This window comes from Amborella trichopoda, chromosome 7 (genome assembly GCF_054954075.1).
Source record: "Amborella trichopoda isolate Santa Cruz 75 chromosome 7, AtrichopodaSantaCruz75HAP2 v2.0, whole genome shotgun sequence".
Taxonomy (NCBI): domain Eukaryota; kingdom Viridiplantae; phylum Streptophyta; class Magnoliopsida; order Amborellales; family Amborellaceae; genus Amborella; species Amborella trichopoda.
Genome location: NC_142342.1, coordinates 3218712 through 3238835, shown reverse-complemented (window position 1 = coordinate 3238835; position 20124 = coordinate 3218712). Strand labels below are relative to the sequence as shown.

The 20124-nt window shown below is 35.5% G+C and overlaps 2 protein-coding genes and 1 pseudogene across 20 annotated transcripts; 1 reads left to right on the top strand and 2 right to left on the bottom strand.

The window, feature by feature from the left end:
- Window positions 1-3143: 3143 nt before the first annotated feature.
- On the top strand, window positions 3144-5978 carry LOC110008394 (pleiotropic drug resistance protein 1). Of its 4 annotated transcripts, none has more exons than XR_016059483.1 (7): window positions 3146-4146; window positions 4289-4409; window positions 4507-4595; window positions 4870-4954; window positions 5041-5190; window positions 5314-5389; window positions 5582-5921. XR_016059483.1 is itself a non-coding variant. In XM_088872313.1 (6 exons), the coding sequence occupies exons 2-6, from the start codon at window positions 4401-4403 to the stop codon at window positions 5323-5325; spliced, it is 345 nt and encodes a 114-aa protein (XP_088728439.1). In that variant the 5' UTR covers window positions 3144-4146; window positions 4289-4400; the 3' UTR covers window positions 5326-5978. The 4 variants fall into 4 exon arrangements, 2 of the variants coding, with proteins under 2 accessions (XP_088728439.1, XP_088728440.1); XR_016059482.1 differs by having other exon boundaries at window positions 5466-5921; XM_088872313.1 differs by having other exon boundaries at window positions 3144-4146; window positions 5314-5978.
- A 546-nt stretch (window positions 5979-6524) lies between these two features.
- Window positions 6525-15668, bottom strand: LOC18447174 (endoribonuclease). Of its 16 annotated transcripts, none has more exons than XR_002283242.2 (12): window positions 15088-15668; window positions 14811-14882; window positions 14156-14235; window positions 13047-13272; window positions 12880-12912; window positions 11658-11740; window positions 11435-11507; window positions 9574-9895; window positions 8863-9194; window positions 7789-8126; window positions 6977-7449; window positions 6525-6830 (listed from the first exon to the last, which is right to left on the bottom strand). XR_002283242.2 is itself a non-coding variant. In XM_006857275.4 (12 exons), exons 1-12 carry the CDS (start codon window positions 15163-15165, stop codon window positions 6615-6617), a joined length of 2199 nt encoding a protein of 732 aa, XP_006857337.1. In that variant the 5' UTR covers window positions 15166-15668; the 3' UTR covers window positions 6525-6614. The 16 variants fall into 16 exon arrangements, 8 of the variants coding, with proteins under 8 accessions (XP_006857337.1, XP_088728432.1, XP_088728436.1 ...); XR_016059475.1 differs by having other exon boundaries at window positions 13111-13272; window positions 15088-15425; XR_016059478.1 differs by having other exon boundaries at window positions 9574-9828; window positions 13111-13272; window positions 15088-15425.
- Window positions 15669-19019: 3351 nt separating this feature from the next.
- Window positions 19020-19153, bottom strand: LOC148781185 (U1 spliceosomal RNA; annotated as a pseudogene).
- Between the last annotated feature and the right edge of the window lie 971 nt (window positions 19154-20124).

Below are 20124 nucleotides of genomic sequence, written 5' to 3'. Positions count from 1 at the left end.
ATATACGATATGTATTTGGATGTTGATCTGCACTGTCCATCTACGTTGATGACTGTATTTAGGCAACTCAATGTTAACTTACAACTGTTCACCGCTGTTTATCGTTCATTTGGAGATGGAGATCAGCGTCCAATTGCATCTTGTGAAACATGGGGGTATGAAAATTTAAAGAAAATATGTCAGAAAGAGCAAACAAGCGACGGTAAGACAAGTTTATGGATGTGTAGGAGAGCTATAAAAAAATACGGTAGAGTGCTAAAAAAAAGAAAAACCTTAAAAGTCTAGTCACGCTTCCATGATTTCAAATTTGAAGAGCAACTAAGTAGTGTCTTAGGAAAATTGCAGATATCTCTCAAAAATAGACTTTTTAGACAACCTCCCTCTAACCAAACTAAAAAGCGTTCTACCGATAGAGAATGAATCCGAATCATGAAATGAGCTTCCATTTCAAATCCCCTATTGTATATAGGATAAGTATGGGTACAAAGACAAATGGGTACAGGTACAAAAATTGGATAATTATCTCTTTTTTTTATTTTATTTGTTGGGTAAGGTAAGTAAAAAGGAAAAGATTCGAAGTTTTGTTTTTTTTTTTTTTTTCGTTTGACCTATGACAAGAAAAACTTGGGAATTTTAGATTTTACAACTTTTACCTAAAAACTAAGTTTTATAGCAAATACCATCTCAAATAAAAAAGTATTAAAATTTGGAACAAAAATACCCTTTAGTCAAAAAGTGACATTTCTCAACGTGATTTGCTTACGGTCTGGCACGTCTATGTTTCGGTCCGGCAGTTGTGGCTTGATCTGTCTTAATGCGGTCCGGCACTTTCCGTACTCGATCCGGCACTTTGGCTTATATTTCTTTTGCGGTCCGGCAATCTAGTGATAGGCTTCACTAGGTGAAGAGCAGTTTGACAAGCAGTTCCCTTGGTCCGGCATTATTATAAAGGGAATTTTTTTTAAAATTTTTTTGACTTTTTGCTTTGGAGGAGGGAAAGTTTGGTTGGGAGAGATTGTCTAGAAAATTTACTTTTGAGAGATATTTGCAATTTTCCCTAGTATCATTGTATGCATTTTCTAAAATTATTCCAAATCAAAAGGTGACATAATTCAGTTGTGAAAGAGGATTTTTAAGATAAAATTTCTAAAAAAAAAAAGAAGGAAAAATTGGTCGTAGAGGGATCGATGACCCAAAGTTCTCTCTCTCCATCCGGGTGATCTGTTTGGGTGTGTTTCGCACCACAAAAACTCGTATGGAAAACTCCATACAACTTCCGAATAGGCATAGCCTAGGTTTGGATGTGCATTACCTATAGAAATTAGTTCTCAAAGCTGAGTATTGCCCATGATAATTAAAAAAGGATTGAACTTGTGGTAGAATGAATGGAAGGATGACAAAACATGAACCTTACAAACTTATGTAACAATTGGATGATGGAAGAAGCCCATCGTCCAATTACCATATGCTAGTGCTAAAAAGAAAATCAGATGCCAAAGGAAGCACTCAAAAGCCTTGCCTAGAGGAGTATAAAACTCTCTAGAGTATGATCAGGGCCAAAATAGCCAATAAAATCATCGCTATGCAGTTTGGATATTAATAGAAGAGACTGGTACTACTACGATATTATGGAGTAGTGATTCTTTGATTCATTCATCGATCTAACCACGTGTTGATACTGGACACACATTCGAATCTTTTATAAACATGTACGACACTCTCACTTATTAGCATGTCCCTTTTTTGGACGCATTCTACATTTGCAATTTCTTGTTTTTTTGTTTTTTCAATGATTAAGATTTTATTGTAGATTTTAGAATATAAATTAGTTTAAAACAAAAATAAAAATATTTTTACTTCTTTAACCAGGGTTTATGAATGGGGAAAGCTTTCTATGTTCCCCCTACAACATAGAAATTCTATCCTCTCCTTACCGTCAAGCTGTCCATTTTTCATTAAGAGAGCCACTCATTGTTTGATATTAGATTCGAGGTCTTAAAAGTATTTTTTTTTTAGTTTTTTTAATGCAATTTTTTTGAATATGAAATTTGGTATGTGCCATCTTCTCATTGGGGCGCACCTATAAAAAATATTAACAATAATTTTTCGATAAAAAATAATGACCAAAATACCCCTTGAAACTTTCAGGGGTATTTTGGTTATTTTATTTTATCCAAAATATTTTTTTTATATATATTTTTCGTTAGTGTGAGTTTAATAGAAGAATAGATGTCCAAAATTTGTTGTCAAAATAGATTATAGAAAAAAATTAAAAATAAAATAATATAAAGACATGACATTGTGATTGGGGCAATCTTAATCCTCTATTAAAAAATGGATGGTTGGATAAAGGGAGGATAGAACTTCTACGTTATAGGAGGAACATAGAAAGCTTTTCCTAACAAATGTCACTATTCCTATAAACTTATCAAAAATTCATATCGAGAAAATCCACCCTGGCATGTCCTTGACAAGTGAGTAGCTGTATGGTTCTCCCGAATGAGCATAGTGTACATGCCCTCATTGAAAACTCGGGCCCACTCATATATTCTCACACATATTCTCACACAGGGGCACTATTGAAAATAGAAAAAATTTCGTATAGAACTTTAATTCTTCGTATTATTTCATGGTAGACCCTCATTCTGTTTTTTTTTTTAAGTGACATAAGAAAACCTCTAAAAATTTCACCATATCCTATCATCTCTTATCTTTCTCTTTTATTGACTTTTGATCATAAAAATTAGTTTTAATAAATATTTTTTGTTATTTCAATCTAAAAACTTTTTTAATTAATAAAAAGAAAAAAAGAATGGTTAAACTTGTTTTTGGGATGAAATAATATAAAAATATTTATTAAGACTAATTTTGTTCGTCAAAAGTCAATAAAAAAGAAGTATAAGAGATAAAAAAGGTACGGTAAAATCTTTAAAAATTTCCTTACAACGGTTAAAAGAAAAAGGGAGGATAGTCTATCATGAAATAACATGAAAAATTAAAATTCTATACGAAATTTTTCCTTGAAAATATAACGTATATTCGTACAGTTGGATGAGGAAAACATCGAGGTTCTAGATATTCAAAATTCAACGTTTCCCAAAAAAGGTAAAGAAAAAATAGGTGATCCCGAAGATCTTTTCACACAGTTGGCGCGGTGGCGGCAGTCCTCTGTGTCTTAGTACCAAATTTGAATAGTACTTCTCTTTCTCTCTCTCTCTCTCTCTCTCTCTCTCTAATTTGGCTGCAGCGTCCACGAAGCTTTCACAACCCAAGACATATTTGTCTTGCTCCTTGAATGCTTCTTCTCCCTCCCCACTCACATTTCTCTTGCTCTCTCTCTCTAACTAAAGTTGCTGGCCCCTCTCTTTATCAAACACAGGATCTGGCTGTCGGCCTCTTACAAAACAGGAACATTTGTTGTGTGACTACCAAATGGAGTTACTGCAATAAATTCAGAATTCAGTTTGATAAATAATCTAAGAGAATTTTGGGAGTTTTCAGGCTTTGGATTTGTAGAGAGTGGAGTCCTGTTAAATCAGGAAACCCACTTTGTTTTTTCTGGTCCTAAGTTGTAGTGAGAAGCAGGAATTGTGCGGTTATGGGTGGGAGCTTGAGAAAACCATGAAACCCCACTTTTCTCTGGTTTTGCGCTGAACCCACATAAGGGAATTCAGAATTGGGAGTTCTTTGTGGAAAAAAATTGGAGTTTCTGTAAACCCAAAAACTCTCATTCTTTACTCTGTTTTGCCTTTTGGCATATCAAGATTCAGCGAGCGAAACAGGAGGAGAGAGAAATTCCAGTGATTTTGTTTGGTGCATTTCAATGGATAATACTGATATTTACAGAATAGGGAGCTTAAGGAGAAATGGCTCCTCAATTTGAAGGAACACAGAAGACGAGTTGTTCTCGAGGTCTTCTCAGGTAGAAGATGATGAAGAGGCGTTACGATGGGCCGCACTCGAAAAATTGCCAACTTATGATAGGATTCGGAAAGGGATTCTCAGTACCGCGGGAGGTGAGGGAAGAGAAGTGGAAATCCATAGCCTTGGGTTTCAAGAAAAGAAGGAATTGATAGATAGGTTGGTTAGAGTTGTAGACGAGGACAATGAGCAGTTTCTTATAAAGCTCAAGAACCGCATACATCAGTAAGACCTCCTACCCTCTCTCCCTCTCTCTCTCTCTCTCTCTCTCTCTCTCAAATCTTCAACTTTGAGAGGAAACATTAATTGGGTTTTGCTTTTCTCTTCCTATTTCTGGTCAAAAGTGAGTTTTTCCTGGGAATTGCAGAGTGGGGATTGATGTTCCAACAATTGAAGTTCAGTTTGAGCATTTGAATGTTGATGCTGAAGTTTTTGTGGGTGAAAGAGGTCTTCCTACAGTTCTCAATTTTAGTCTGAACATGATTGCGGTAAAGCATTTGAGATGACTAAACCCCAGTATTTCTTGGTGAGAATATTAATTTAGGTTGAATACTGCTGATCATTGCACCCTGTTTTTGCATGCAGGGATTTCTGAACCGGTTACGCATTCTTCCAAATAAAAAGAAGCCCTTATCTATACTCGACAATGTCAGTGGTATAATCAAACCTGGGAGGTAATAAGATGGCCTGAAAGTCTCTCTCTGTTCATTTGAAAATATGAACCATTTGTTTTTGTTCTCTCTCTCTCTCTCACACACAATCTCTCTTCTCTTTTCAATTGCAGCATGAATCCTCTCTCTCTCTCTCTCTCTCTCTATCTATATATATATATATATATATATATATATATATATATATATATATATATATATATATATATATATATATATATATTTATTTATTTATCTGTCTTTCTATGAATCACTTGTTTGTATTTCATACTTGCAGGATGACGCTACGTTTAGGCCCTCAGAGCTCAGGGAAGACAACTCTATTGTTAGCTTTGGCAGGGAAACTTGAGTCAAACCTTAAGGTGCATTAACAAATAACAGTGAAATGATAATTTGGTTTATTTTTTATAATGAACGACAATTTTTATGAATTATAAACAAATTTCAGGTCTCAGGTAGGATCACTTATAATGGTCATCAGATGAATGAGTTTGTTCCTCAAAGAACAGCAGCTTATATCAGCCAACATGATCTCCATATAGGGGAGATGACAGTGAGACTTTCTCTGCAAGATGCCAGGGTGTTGGGGCCTGTTATGGTGAGTAGATGCTAAATTGGGTTCGAAGTGATTAGAGATTTGATGGTTGTTGTAATGAAGAGAAACAATGATGAAAATTTGAGAGAGGTTTGGCTAAATTATGTTTATTTTACAATGTTGCAGACATGTAACTGAGCTGTCCAGAAGAGAGAAGGATGCAAACATAAAACCAGATCCTGATATCGATATCTTCATGAAGGTAAATGGATAGGGAAACCCCCCTTAATTTTTAATATTTGGCTCTTCTTTCTATTTTTATTTGTCTTATTTTTTAGGTTTGCGGATGGCGAAAGTTTTTGGAATTCTAAAGACAAACTTGGATTACTTTTACGATGAACAAAGTGGACAGGATAACTAAAACCTTCTCTCTGTCTCTCTTACAAACACGCAGATACATCATGTACTCAACCCATACCAGTTCCGATCTAACCAGGTGGTTAGCGGTTAGATCGAGTGATTTTACGAACAATGATTTCACTCAAGTGCATGCTTGCATGTAGGCATCCATGTTGTAGTTGAGAGGGGGGAGAACATGGTTTTGTTTTGAGAAATTATAGAATGAAAAATGAGATCATTTATCTTTGGTACAAAATGGTCATACTCATCTTGGCCATTGGATGTGAAATTGAGTGATTGCAATTATTCCATTGACCAAGCTCAAATTTCAATTTTTTTTTTTTCAAACTTTATGACACATCAAAGCTATTAAATTTCACGTTGGATGATTGTAAGTGATTGTGACCACCTTATATTAAAGGTAAATGATATACAATCCTTTAATCTTTTGACATTTTATGGTATAATTTTTAACGATTTAGCTTCAAAGAAAATGTACATTTGCTCCCTTAGGCCAAATGCTTGATATTTCATCTTTTTAGAATCCACTTTAGAATCACTAGATAGATATATTTTTTTTAGGGAAAAGTATATAATGAGATTATTTTTTGGTATAACGTGGTCACAATTAATCTTGACAGTTGAGTACGAAATTAGAGGGCCGCATTTATACCATTTACCAAGCTCAAACTTCAAAAGAAATTTTCTCGATCTTTATAACACACTTAAGCCATCAGATTTCACATCAGATAGTTGTAAGTAATTATGCCCTACGTGTCGCAAAGGTATATGATCTCATTGTATACAATCCCAAAAAAAAAAAAAAAGCTCCATAACATCCAAATGACAGTAACAAATTGGATGGTCAATATGTAATTGTAGGAAATGTTTGTTCTCAAGTACTTCATCCTGAATGAGAATCCTAAAACTGCTCTAGAGTTCTACTTGAGGAAGCAAAAATTGTTTCTCCTAAAATTTCCATTTTAAAAAAGACAAAAGGCAAAGGAAACAACATCCATTTTAAATAATAAATTACAACCATCTATGACAATGCCTTGTTCTTGCATGTATAATTTACTTTTCCTTTCTCAAAAGGTTGAGGCAAATAATTCACAAGTAATTATATCATTCATGGCTGCATTTGTACCAGAACCCAATACAGGAATGAGGTTTAAGAATTTCATATCACCAACAACATTCCCACTTTGACAATTCTTCGCAAATTCTTCAAAAGCCTCGGTGAAAACTTTTCTCAGTGTATCCAACACCAGACCAAGCTTCATTTTGAAGTAGATCCTTAAATTCTGAAACAGAGGCAAGGAAAGTGAGGATACGATCCAATCAAAAAGAATATGAGGTTGTGTGTGTGCGTGTGTGTGAGAGAGAGAGAGAGAGAGAGAGAGAAGAGTCTGTGTGGTACTCCTGTAACAAGTCCATAACTCGTACTTACCCAAAAAAGAGTCGATGACTTGTGGCGGTTGAAAAGAACTTGGAACTTTCCCTCAAAGAGGCAGATTACAAAAAACTATTTCAATTTGAACTAGTAAATGAATGATATTGAGGAGCGAGAAACTAACCAAAACATCTTCCCATGAGAACCCATTTTTGAGAAGGCTTTTATTCAATATATGTACACAAAAGCGTGATATAAATCTCAAGTTTTCTTCATTTTCAAAACAGGAGTCATTTTCGTGAGCAGTTCCTTGACATATCTTGGCTGCAGATTCCGCATCAACCGAAACCACAGTCGCACACATTTTGTCATGAATAAAGTAACTATTATAGCAAGAGGTAGGCCAATTCAAATTCTCAAAGCCCCAACAATTTGAAACTTCGATGGCTGATTGAACATGACTTTCAATTCGAGAGATTGTCTCTCTTTCCTCAGGAACATGAAGCATTGGCTTCACCTCCACAAGTGCCCTGACATAGAGAAATTAACTGGCATTATTCTCTCATTCTCTCGCTTGATACACATTATTTGCTTAATTCTCTCTCTCTCTCTCTCTCTCTCATGCGCACATGATATAATGGAAAGTTTCTCAATTTGAATTCAACCTAGAAACTATGTTAAGATGGGGCATTTCAATCATTTTCAAGAAAGAAATGCTGGCAGTGAACACTACTAAGACCACAAAGAGGCTAACAAAATCGATATAACAGTTGCACCAAAATTTTTTGGAGTGCTTTGCTTTTGTAATATGTCCTATCTAAAGAACAAAAAAATTATTAATTTTTGGAGAGTTTTTCCTTTTCCCTTACCCTTTTGGCAGATTGGGTGCAAGAATGTAAAGCATAATAGGGTCACAAACTCCATATCTTCCTCCATTTTGCAATTCAAGATCCAATCTTTTCTTCATAAAAAGTTCCAACTTATCCTGAAGATCAATTCTCTCAAGGGCCGTGATAGAGGCTGAACAATAAATAACTAAAAGGATAGTAGAGGAAGGCAGAGAACAGTTAAAGCTATTGGCCACTGCTTCACAGTTTTTTAGAGCTTGTTCAAGCTCAATAAGGGGGCCCCCAGAAACAAGCATCATTGTAGGAGGATCAAGCCCCAGCTGCCCAGCCATATGAAGCACTTCCTTGTGCAAAGTAGCCTGTAAAAGAACCACATTTCATCAGCTATTATAGTGTAGAAGAGGTTGATTTGAAAGATTGATTCATAAAAAATTAATTAATAAACAATAAAGCTTAGCTCACTTTTGAGCATTTATTGATGTAGATTATTAAGGGGAGACTGACACTAGGAAAGAAAGCACTTACATATGGGTTTGTAGGGTAGACCTGTAAATGGTTAACTTTGTTTATCCTACTTGACCTTTTTAGGCACTTTTTTCATATCATTTAAGTGTAATATTTTTCACTAAGAGAAATATTGTGCATTTTTTACACCCATGTATTTGAGAAGGATACAAGAAAAACTGTTGGCAAAGGACAAAGGCATGTGTCAGTTCTTGGCAAAATTTAACTGTGGACCTGTGGATAATTCTGATGTGCATTATGCATGTGAATCATCCCTGCCAATAATAGACAAGTTCCCTTGTCATGTATCCATAGTTTCCATTTCATCCCCATTAAGATAACTGAAAATAGGATGACCTTTTCATTTGATTAGAGCAAACAAAAAAACTGACATCACCTACAATGAACAAAAAATGTTTTGAACAAAGGATTTTAAGGACATTAGTATCAAAAAATGTCAATTAAGATAAACAGGTTTACAATATGCAGGCTCTTGTAACAAATCCGTATATATGCCCTTGGTTAACAAACACATGTTTGCATACTTGCATGTATGTTTATATGCACGTATGAATATATGGCCTCCTTTACCTGGCTATATGGTCCAATGCAACTAGGTGCCCAGCATGAAATACTTTGAACGTGCAGTACTTTTTTGGTCTGATCCTTTGTGCCCAAAACTTCAACATATGCATTGCCCAATTTGGCTTGACGCATAGGCAATTCTATAGTACTACGAGAAGGGACGCCCAAGTGACATTTATCTTCCGTTATAAAAGTAACATATGTGTCATTTGCCAAAGCAAATTCATTCATGTTAGCTAGGTATAGATGTATATATAGAACATTAACCCAACTAAGATCATCTCCGCTCAGTTGAGATTCAATTTTCTTCAAAATTGCAGCTAGATCCCTTTGCAGACCTGTCAAACGAATTAAAAATACCAATAATGCAATTTCAGATAAAACAAGGGCCTTTAAACTTTGAAGTTCGTTAATGGAAATAACAAGGACCACTTAAATATGAACTTTAAAGAGGAACACTTTGATCTTTATACCTCTATGAGGTATAAAGATCAAAAGAATTAATTGGCCTGCATGACATACCAAACACTCAAGGAACATAACCCAAATGACTATGCTGCCATCATGGAGATGTAAACAAGGCAATTGAATATAAAATCATGGAACGAGACAAATGACTAAACGTCCTTTAAATAGACAGTTATTTTGATAAATTAAAAATATCAGATATAATAGAGACAAGTTTAACTCAAACACATAACTAGCAAGAAAATTTACCTCTTGAATTACTAGAAGAATCTTGGACCCAGCAACCTATAACAAATGAATCTCCTTTTCTTCTTGAAATGAGCACAGTCCCATCCATATCGCCTTCTGAATCAGAACCAAAATCCACAAACTGGGGCTTGATAACATGTTCATTTTTCATATGATCTCCTTGGACTTCATAAATGCAGGACCTTTTGCCGTTATCACTGACCATGGTAGATTCATTCTTGGGTTCCAAATGAAAGGCTGAAGGGTGAAGAACCCCTACAGGTGCAATGCAATCAGATGAGTGCAGTACAATTTGAAACTCATCGAGCACAATCCTTGAATCCTGGGAAATTGGCGTGTTAGAGGCATAATATGAAACAAATGAAACTACTAAGGATGTCTTGAATTTGGTGATATGCACAGGGAGGATCCCAACATAGGCAAACAATTGTTATTATTGTACATGTGCGGAAGACAGTGTAATTGATCTACAACCTCCAAGATATGTAATGACAATAAAATCACACAATGTTTTCTATTTCATGATGAAAAAGAAATATGGACACAAAACATGAAGTAAAGATCAAGAAGATTAAGACGATGTTGATGATACAATAACTACTTTTTTGCAAAACCAAACCAACTATGGGCTACTTTGCTTCACTTAATTTTGGGTGTAGTAAAGCACAGACTTTATCTAGTTTATCCACTTCTAATAGTTTAGATGCACTTCCAGATGGCCAACTACTATCATGCATCTGCTCCAGCCAATCCATATCAAGCAATGGTAAAGAAATTATATTTTGTTGCACTTTAGAAAGTCATGGTGTTCTTATTTTATTTTACCGTTGAGAAGCAGACTGCTGCATCTAGTTGCTTCGCGATGAAGCAGAACAACAGAGACATAAACAGTGGGGGTAGAAGAGCAAGAAAACAAAACACCAAACTGGTGGGGGTCTAGTCCAATAAAAAGGTCCCTCCTAATATTTCCAGCATGAACTAGTGAATCACTATGTCGTGGCCATTCATGGCACATTCTGTAAATTGACTGGTTTCTCTCGACAAAGATCACGAAATTTTTTATATGTTCGAGAGCGCGCGATCTCCTCGAGCCCAACAAATGGCATTCAGGGAATCACCTTCAACTATGAGGGGCCCTTGAATGCCCAAGAAGATATGGAACACTGTGAGCATGGCCAAAGCTTCTGCTCTATTGGTATATCAAATCCCCACTGGCCAGTATAGGCAATTTGAGTTATTCAAATATGATCTTTAATGACACCCCAACACCTGAGGCCCAGAGTTAACAAGAGACCTCCCATCAATAACGTCAAGTCAAGGCGCCACCCACAAAGCATTAATGGACAAGTCTGGCACTTGACTATTTGTTTCTTGTCACCTCCGACCTTGCCCATTGTATTAGTTATGAAACCTCTCGTCAATATATTTCCTCCTTAGGGACAACATCATACATACCATTACAATTATAATGCTAGAAAAAGGATCTGAGTTGCTTTTAAACACCCACATGGCGTGGTCAGGGGGCCACAATGGCACAACTACCATTGTGCCCCATTACCCCATCCCAATTCTTACCTTTGTTATTGCTGGATACAGGACAGGCTTGCAGCATATACCTTCTTTTTTTATGTATGGTACAAAGCACCCTTGTTCAAAAGAAAGTCAATATTATTGGGATTTCAAATATTTACATACATCATTTCAGGTTCTTCTTTGAGAGAGAGGAGGGACAAGAGAGAGGGAAAGTTGGAGGGCTGGGGGAGAGATGACAAACGGCATCAGAGAGAGAGCGAGAGAGAGAGAGAGAGAGAGAGAGAGAGAGTCCTTAATACATATAACATATGAAACATAGGGAACTTACTGTAAATAGAGGGCAATCAAGGGTTAGTGTTTCATATTCTCCACCCTCTCCACATACATTTATTCCATATAACCTGCAAAACTAATTAGGTCATAAATTCTTAAATAAACAGCTGTTGCCAAAAGGCGACTACAAACTCCAATTGGTAGAATAATTTAACATTCTAAATATTCAGAGAGCTTGAAGTACAGACACTGCATAAGCTTAGGCCGGTCTCACATACTCCTTCAAATGAACCAGATAGCTCTGCAACACTGAAAGCTCTTTGCCTAAATGTTTTGCAGGATTTAAACCCATCGCTGCAACCTAAAATAGAAATAACAAATCAGGATTTTTTTTTTTAATAGTTAAATTAGAATCTTAAATTTCTCTTCCTAAACAAATCAAACAAGAAAAACAATAAGTTTCTATAGGCAGTCAGGATCAGTTTAAAAATATTTATGCATTATACATACCATTGTTAAATCAGTGAAGCAGTCTTGCCTCGATTCATTAAAATATCTTGGTCGAGTGTCATATACATTTGTTGACAAACATGGATTAAGCAATAATATATATATATATATATATATATATATATATATATATATATATATATAGGAAGAGACTACAAAACGTCTATGGGCGAAAATGAACAGTATTTTCGCCCATAGGCTCAGCGCCATCCAATTTTTTCAGACAACGTAGATTAAAGACCGTCACGGACATAGCACATCCGCGGCGGTCCGTCACGGATATAGCACGTCCGTGACGGGATTTTTTTCACGCAAAATTGACCCAAAAAATATACGGGGACCGCCACAGCTCCCGTAGATCAGTAGCGGTTTTTAGGCACATAGCATGTCCGTGACGGGGGCGAAACACTATAGCAATTCGTCTATAGGCATTTTTAAGAAGTTTCCATATATATATATATATATGGGAGAGTCTGAGATCAGCATGTGTCCGTGACGAGGGCGAAACACTATAGCAATTCACCTATAGGCGTTTTTAAGACCTTTTTCATATATATATATATATATATATATATATGGGAGAGTCTGAGGTCAGCATGCTAACTGACAGCTACAGTACATGGCCCAATGGCCAGATTGAATATGGGCTGATCTAATGGTCACATTTATATTTCATATTTGAATTTGAATTTTTGTTTTACATATCTAATTCACGTGAAATTTTGAGCGTCTACTCTTGAAAATTAGGCGAACATAATAAAAATATTAAAAAATTAATTACAAGAATATATTGACCAAAATATCCCTGAAAGTTACCCCTGAAATTTTAAATGAGCGGCTGAACAGTACCAAGTTAAACTAGGCGCAATTTTAACTTGATGTAAATAAAAAGAGCATAATTTCACAAAATTGACAAGGTAAAACCCAGATTCATAAACCAAATATATAGAAAAGCGATGCCAATACGTAGTCATCCTAAGGAAGTTTTACCTTTATGACAATAGCCACAATTCCCCTTGTAATCTATAAAGAAGCAGCACAAAAAGAAAGTCACCGTTTGTGATCAATAAATAACCATCGATAAAAGTCAATATTTCAAAGAATAAATACGTCAAAGAAATATTAGTCACCATCCGGAATGACAACTAGATAATTACCATTTCTTGAAGAAGCAAAGTTTGATCTTGTTTCCATAAATACGCTAGAGAAACTAGCCCTAACCTTGAACATATGCTCTCCACTCGCAGCCTTTGATAATCAGAAGCGATTGCTCCGGAAGATACTGCCGTAATGGAGGGAATCTGGCGTTTTACTTCCGTCAACAAAATGAACATGTCTTCAACTTCATCACCTGGAGTCATCATGTATCTAAGATGTTTGTGCCTAGAAAAGAGTGAAGCTAGAAGTAAGCAACTGTGAAGAAATGAAAACGAGATCTAAAACTAAACTTTGCACACAAACTTTCTTAAAACTGTTTCACACCCATGAACCCCAAGTGCATAGAAAACTATATGTTTTCGCATATAAAAAGTACTCCTTCATACTCGAGGATAAGAAATCACACACACCATGGAAATTGAGCAATTCATCTGAATAACAAGAGGGAACCAGAAATGGAACTACTTAAAACTGTAGCACCAAAAATATAAGAATTTGAGCAAGTATGCCATGCAAAAATGGTATGCATTGTTTGTAATAAAACAACGCTATGTAATTCACTTCTGAAAGTATGCATTGGAAATTGAATTGAAGCCCACAAGTTTCCAGAGCCCCATAGGATGTAGGATCCCATATAAAGCTCTCCCACTCTTATAAGTTGCATTCAGTTTCACAGCCGCAACAAAAGGAGCTCTCAATCGGTTATTCAGCTAAAATCCAAAAAGGGGTCCACCAAGCATGCAGATTGAGAACAATGGTAGTGAACCAGTGGTAAGGCTGGAAATTTAATTTTCACAGCCCAAAGAAAAAGCCAAAATGAATCCAATCAAAATCAGTATTTTCGTCAGTTTCTCAAAGACTTAAAACATGAGATGGAATTAAGGCATGATAAGACTTAAACATGACAACAAATTCAACAAAATCCTCAACTACAGAAAAATCATACAGCCCTTTACTCAATGGACATCTACAATAATATCTAGCAAGATGAGCAACAGCCAGGGGAAAAAAAAAGAGTAAATTGCGGAAGACGATTTCTGATGACTTTTTTTATAAATTCTCTACTGTAATTATTTATTGAAAGGAATGATTGAGCAAGATAACTTACCTCATGGACCCTCGTATCCGCCTTCTGAATAAGGGAACACCCATGCATTCTGAATAACTGACCACAATTTGGTGTCCTACCTAAGAAACAAATGTAATAGTAATAATCATAAATCATGAATGGTCCACCATCTTTTCAATCTCTAAAATGCCAAGGATCAAACCCATATTGTTATATCATTTTTAACACAATTTTACACAGTAGTAAAGAAGAGGAAAAGAGAAGTTTACAATGAAAAAGTAAATTCTGAACTCAGTGCATTAACAAATAACGAAAAGGCAAGTTGTGAACTGTAATATAGTATGCTATTACTGAGGAATATGAAACACAAATCAACTTTCAAAAATTAATTCATAAACACCTGAAGGCATGCATGGCCAAACAGTATTAGTTGGTTCATTTTATCATAGAGATAAAAATTCAAATTACACAAATTCCAACTACTCTAAACCATTCACCCTCAGTTCTATCGTTATACTTTTACCCCGACACATATACGGAAATTATTCTCTCTTTTTTTCTTGATACAGTGACAATATATACCTCCAATTTTCAACATAAAAGTGAATAGTAAAGAAATTATTCTATTAACTATAGAAGAAAAATGGAAATAGCCAAGACTCAAAATAGAGTTTAAAGAGGAGGAGGAACTTACAGTTTGATACATGTAGCTGTCTAGTTCATCAATGGAGTCATCAAGTGGCATTAAATTTGCCAATGCAACAATCTAAACCCTCACAAAGAAAAAGAAAAAAAAGAAGAAAACAGTAAGTGAAAAATAACCAGACCCAAATCACCAATATCCATCAGAAGAAAAAGGAAACCATATAATATCATGAAGCTGAATATATAAACAAGTATACTAAAAAAGATGAATTTTTTCACGAGAAAAAGAAACTTGGTGGTGATGAAATGAAAGAGAGGAATCGAACCTGATGACCATAATCAATGCATCTTAGCATGGCATAGCAGCTGTCTTTACCCCCACTCACTAAGGCCACAACCTTCATACCTGCTCTAACTGGTTTTTTCCCACTGTTGCTTTTCCTTTTTCTTCTTTCAGAGCACAGGATTTCCGATCACTTCTTCAGCCTCTCTCTCTCTCTAGAATTTCTAATCGGTTTCCTCTCTCTAGAATTCCTAATCGGTTTCCTCTCTCTCTCTTCAGCCTCCTTCTCAATCTAGAATTTCTTCCTCTCTCTCTCTCTCTCTTCAGCCTCTTTCTCTATCTAGAATGTCTTCCGCGCGGTCTCTTTATACGGTGTAAGCTGGGAATGGAACGTAAGGACCTAATGAAGAAGAGAATTACGGAGCAGTACTCCCGCGGGAGCACATTGTATACTACCACGGGCAAAAGAGATCACCAATAACGACCTCATAACTTCTGGGGAGAATACCATTAAAGGAGTCCAACGCCTTCGAATATTATTAATATGCTCAAATTATTTGAAGGTATATATTTTTTTTTCATGTCACTTAGATTTTTTTTTTGTTTTAAATATTCAAATCTACCTTATCTAGTGTTTAACCCCAAAGAGCTCTCACTCAAATGATAAAAATATCCCCAATTGTTTTATATTTATATATATATATATATATATATATATATATATATATATATATATATATATATATATATATATATATATATATATATATTTTAAAGGACTTGAGATGAATTTTAAGACTTAATTTTTAAAAACATGTAATCTCTAACTTGGAGATCATGAATATAAATAAATAAATAAATTTTAAAAACTATAAATAATAATTCTAGTAAGAAAATATTTGGACAGTTAGTTTCATTGTCTTTAGATAGAACACCTACTTGCATCTTTCATTAAGATGAATGCTTTGCACTTTCTGAACCGCATATGTAGAAATAAGATGAATGCTTTGCACTTTCTGAACCGCATATGTAGAAATGTAGTCCAACTTGCATGAAACAATTTTTCTTTTTTGAATGTTAATTGTAATTCAATTGAGAAAACGAGAAATTTCATTGAAAGTAATAGAGAATTTTAAATTCCCTAATGGAGACAGTTTCTATACGGGTTTGGCAATAAATATATTTTTAAAATATAATTGATTTTTATATTTAGAGAATATATAATCTTTAACATGGAGATCATGAATATAAAAAATATAAAAAAAAATTACAAACTAAAAATAATAATTATATTAATAAAATATTTAAACCGTTAGTTACAATTTTTTTTAGATGACTAGTTATTTGCATCCTTCTTTCAATTAGATGCTTTATACCTCTGGACGGCATATTATAGAAATGTGGTCTAGCCTACATGAAACAATCTTCCATGCCTCATGTATCACTCTCTTATTTCTCCCCTCTAATATCTCTCAAAATTATCGGAAAGACTTTTTATGAGGGAAAATATCATTCATAACACGAAACGTTTGTAATATCATTGAGGTTATTGATAAAGGATTTCAATAAACCTACAAACCGTCGATGACTTAAAAAAGGTAAAAATATTAAAATAAGAACACAATTCTTATGAGTTCATGTAGATTTGAGTCCCGACATAAAAATTTATTCTTGAGATGGATTTTTGGAGCTAAATTTTAAGGGACATATAACCTCTAACATAGATAGCATGAATATGAATAAATAAATAAATTTTAAATTATACATTTTAATTTTATAAAAAAAATATTTAAACAGTTAGTTTCAACTATTTTTAGATGGACCCCACCCATTTGCATCCACATTTAAAATTATGGCCTTAGGGGATGCAAATCTAGAAGTATGTCCCCCCACGCATGGAACAATTTTCCTTGTAATAAAAACCAAAAGATCGGCCTAAGCGTAAAAGTAAAAATAAAAATAAAATACATAATTTCTCCAAATAATTTCCCTTTCTTAAAACCAATTTACGATCAAAATGAAACTACTTTTGCATCTTGAAAATGTGGAACTAAAAATGTCTTCAACTCGACTACCTAAATTGAAAACCCACTACATTTGCATCTTGAATTGAAAATGTGAAATTAAAAATATTTTTAACTCAACTACCTAAATTGAAGACCTAAAAATATTTTTAAGGGAAAATATCTTTGTACCATCTATTTTTGGCATAAAATCTCTATCTTTTTAATTGAAAAACACTTATTCTCAACTCTACCAATTCAATCGAACTCGGGGCTGCAACCATGGCGGCCCTCGCATCATTCCGAGCTCTAATGTTGCCCACCTTTCCCTCACCCTTTCCTCCACCTTCCTCTACTCGGCGGCCACTGCCATGGTGTGTGTGATGAGCAAGATCTAGCCCTCTCACTTAGCAGAGGAGCAGAGGAAAGCCGCGCCTCCACTCGCATATCCAATCCACATTGGGACTTCACTCATCTCTCCGCCCAGAGCTTTCTCAATTTCTGGATGATGCCATGGCTCAAGTGTTGGCCATCAATAAAGCCTACCCCTTGTCCTTGCTCCCTGGCATGCTCGAAAAGTTCCCCTATGAAATGAAGCCCACAATGTGGTGGCCCAAGAGAGCTGCTGCTACTCCTTCCAAGACTGAGGAGGAGACGACTGATAATGGGTGGAGCACTGAGATGGCAGAGGTGGCAGGTGTGGTACGGGAGAGGGACACGGCGGAGTACATGAGGCTCAGCAAGCTGGTTTTGAACTGCAATATGGCCGTGGCTGGGCCCATCCTGATGGCCACTGCAACGGTGGGATCGGCACTTGGGGGCTCAACAACAGTGGGTGGCATCGTGGTTGGTGCCTTGGCATGTGTTGTCAACAGCTTTAGCCATGGTGGGCAGGTCTGGATGGTGTTCGACATGTTCAGGAACAACTCTGGCTTCTACCAATTGCTCGACAAATCATTGTCGTCTTCCCTAGACAAGCCTCTGGCTCAGAGAGAACACGTAGAGTTGGTGGAGACGAGACTCGCCCTTAAGTTGGGTAGGAGCATCTCATCACTGCGCCTCCTCCCCCTCCTCAAAGAGACCTCCTCTGCACATGTTCTTGACAAATTCTCTAATAACCCGTTTGATGATGATGCTCACTTCAAAGGTTGTGGATCTTCATCCTCTAATTCTAAGACTTCTTCTCTCTCCAGAAACTCTTTCAGTGATGGACAAGAAGACCATGAAACCATTCCATGCCCAAAAACTCAAACAATAGAACCCCAACGTCTAATGAGAGTTCTTACAGAATTAGGGGTGGGAAATTTGTTTTTTGTGTGAAGGATAAGCCTTATCAGTTGAAAAATCAGCCATGAAAACCGTGAAAAAATTGAAAGAGAGTAGTCTTTTACAAGAATTGAAAGAGAGTAGTCGTTTACCAGCTCAACAAATTTAAAGATAGGATAAGAGAGGTGAGAGTCAGACGAGAGATACAGAGTTTTGAGAGAGATAGAGAATCATTTTACAAAATGTTTAGGTCAATAATGTATGGTTAAAGGAGACAGAGAGAGAATCATTTTACAAAATGTTTAGGTCAATAATGTATGGTTAAAAGGGTCCAGGGGTTAGAAAAATAAGAGATAGAGAGTCATTTTACAAAATATTTAGGTCAAAATGTATGATTAAAGGGGTCTAGGAGGTAGGAAAATAAAAAAGACAGAGACTTTATGCCCTTGGGTTTCTTGATAAATAGAAGCCAAAAATAAAAAATATGGAGATATTTTCGTTTTTTTTAACTTAAATTAAAGACCTAAAAGATTTGGAAGATTTGATTTTGGCATTGTTAGGAGTTTAAAAAGACCTAAAAGATTTGATTTTGGCATTGGTATTTTTAACTCAAACTACCTAAATTGAAGAACTAAAATATTTGGAAGATTTGATTTTAGAATTGTTGGGGGTTTAGGAAGACCTTAAAGATTTGATTTTGGCATTGGTAGGGGACGCGCGAACGCGTGCCCCCTACCACAAATTATGACGTGCATTCTCCCACTTGGGCAGATGCTAAGGAGACCCACCCTCCAAGTGCAATGAGGGGAGCCACCATAGGCCACCCGTTCAGGTAAGCATGTTTTTTCTCTCTACGTACCCTTCATTTTATATCAAACTTCTTCACATTATCTCCTCTATCTTTGGATTTGGGATTAAATATTCCCAGCTTACGAAGCAACCATTTCCTCCCTCTCTCTCTCTCTAAATATTCCCAGCTTACAAAGCAACCATTTCCTCCCTCTCTCCTTCTCGTGCACAAATCTATCAATAAATTCATTTCTCTCAAGAATAATATTCCCCCTTTGCACTCTCTTTCCTGCCTCCCTTTTTTCCCTTTCTCTCCCTTCCTTTAACCGAAACTACACCTCTCTTTTACCCATACCAAAACTCTCGTAAAACCAATAAAAGTATAAATTCGGATTTTTAAAATCCAAAACTTATTAAATTTGGGTTTTTGAAAAACCGAAATTTTTGAAAAACCAAAAATTTTAAATATTTCGGGTTTCAAAAAACTGAAATTGTACATTTTTGGTTTTTTTTTTTTTAAAAAAAATGTTATAGAGATTAAAAAACAGATATAATTATAATAATGAAAAACTATAAAGTTTTTTCATAATAATAGTGAATATAATGGATACATACATGATTTTCCCATAAAAATATTATGTGATTATAGGATCATGGCAACACTATGCTCACAACTCAGGGATCAGCTCCGTATAATCAATTTGACAGTGATGAGTAGAGTGTGTATATGCAACTAAATTGGCGTGCATTTGGTTGATCACACCGATACTCAAAAAGTCTGGGACCTTAACCACCATCCAATAATATTCACAGGTTTTAAATTAGAGAAAAAATTAGAGTAATGATCCTATGAGACCCTCCCACACCCATATGTGTAGGACCCAAATAGTCATTAATAAATTTGACACAGATTTCTAAAAAAATGTGGGACTTAACTTTTCTAGAGATATGTATCAAATTTAATGATGATCTTTTGGGGTCCTACACACATGGGTGTAGAAGAGTTTCTAAAAAAAATATTG

Coding starts and splice junctions, on each gene's coding strand:
- LOC110008394 (XM_088872313.1), top strand. Junction 4,596..4,869: donor GGTATAATCAAACCTGGGAG/GTAATAAGATGG, acceptor TCATACTTGCAG/GATGACGCTACGTTTAGGCC. Junction 4,955..5,040: donor AACTTGAGTCAAACCTTAAG/GTGCATTAACAA, acceptor AACAAATTTCAG/GTCTCAGGTAGGATCACTTA.
- LOC18447174 (XM_006857275.4), bottom strand. CDS start 15,165: ATGAAGGTTGTGGCCTTAGTGAGTGGGGGTAAAGACAGCTGCTATGCC. Junction 13,273..14,155: donor CGGATACGAGGGTCCATGAG/GTAAGTTATCTT, acceptor ACTCTTTTCTAG/GCACAAACATCTTAGATACA. Junction 7,450..7,788: donor GCACCCAATCTGCCAAAAGG/GTAAGGGAAAAG, acceptor TCTCTATGTCAG/GGCACTTGTGGAGGTGAAGC.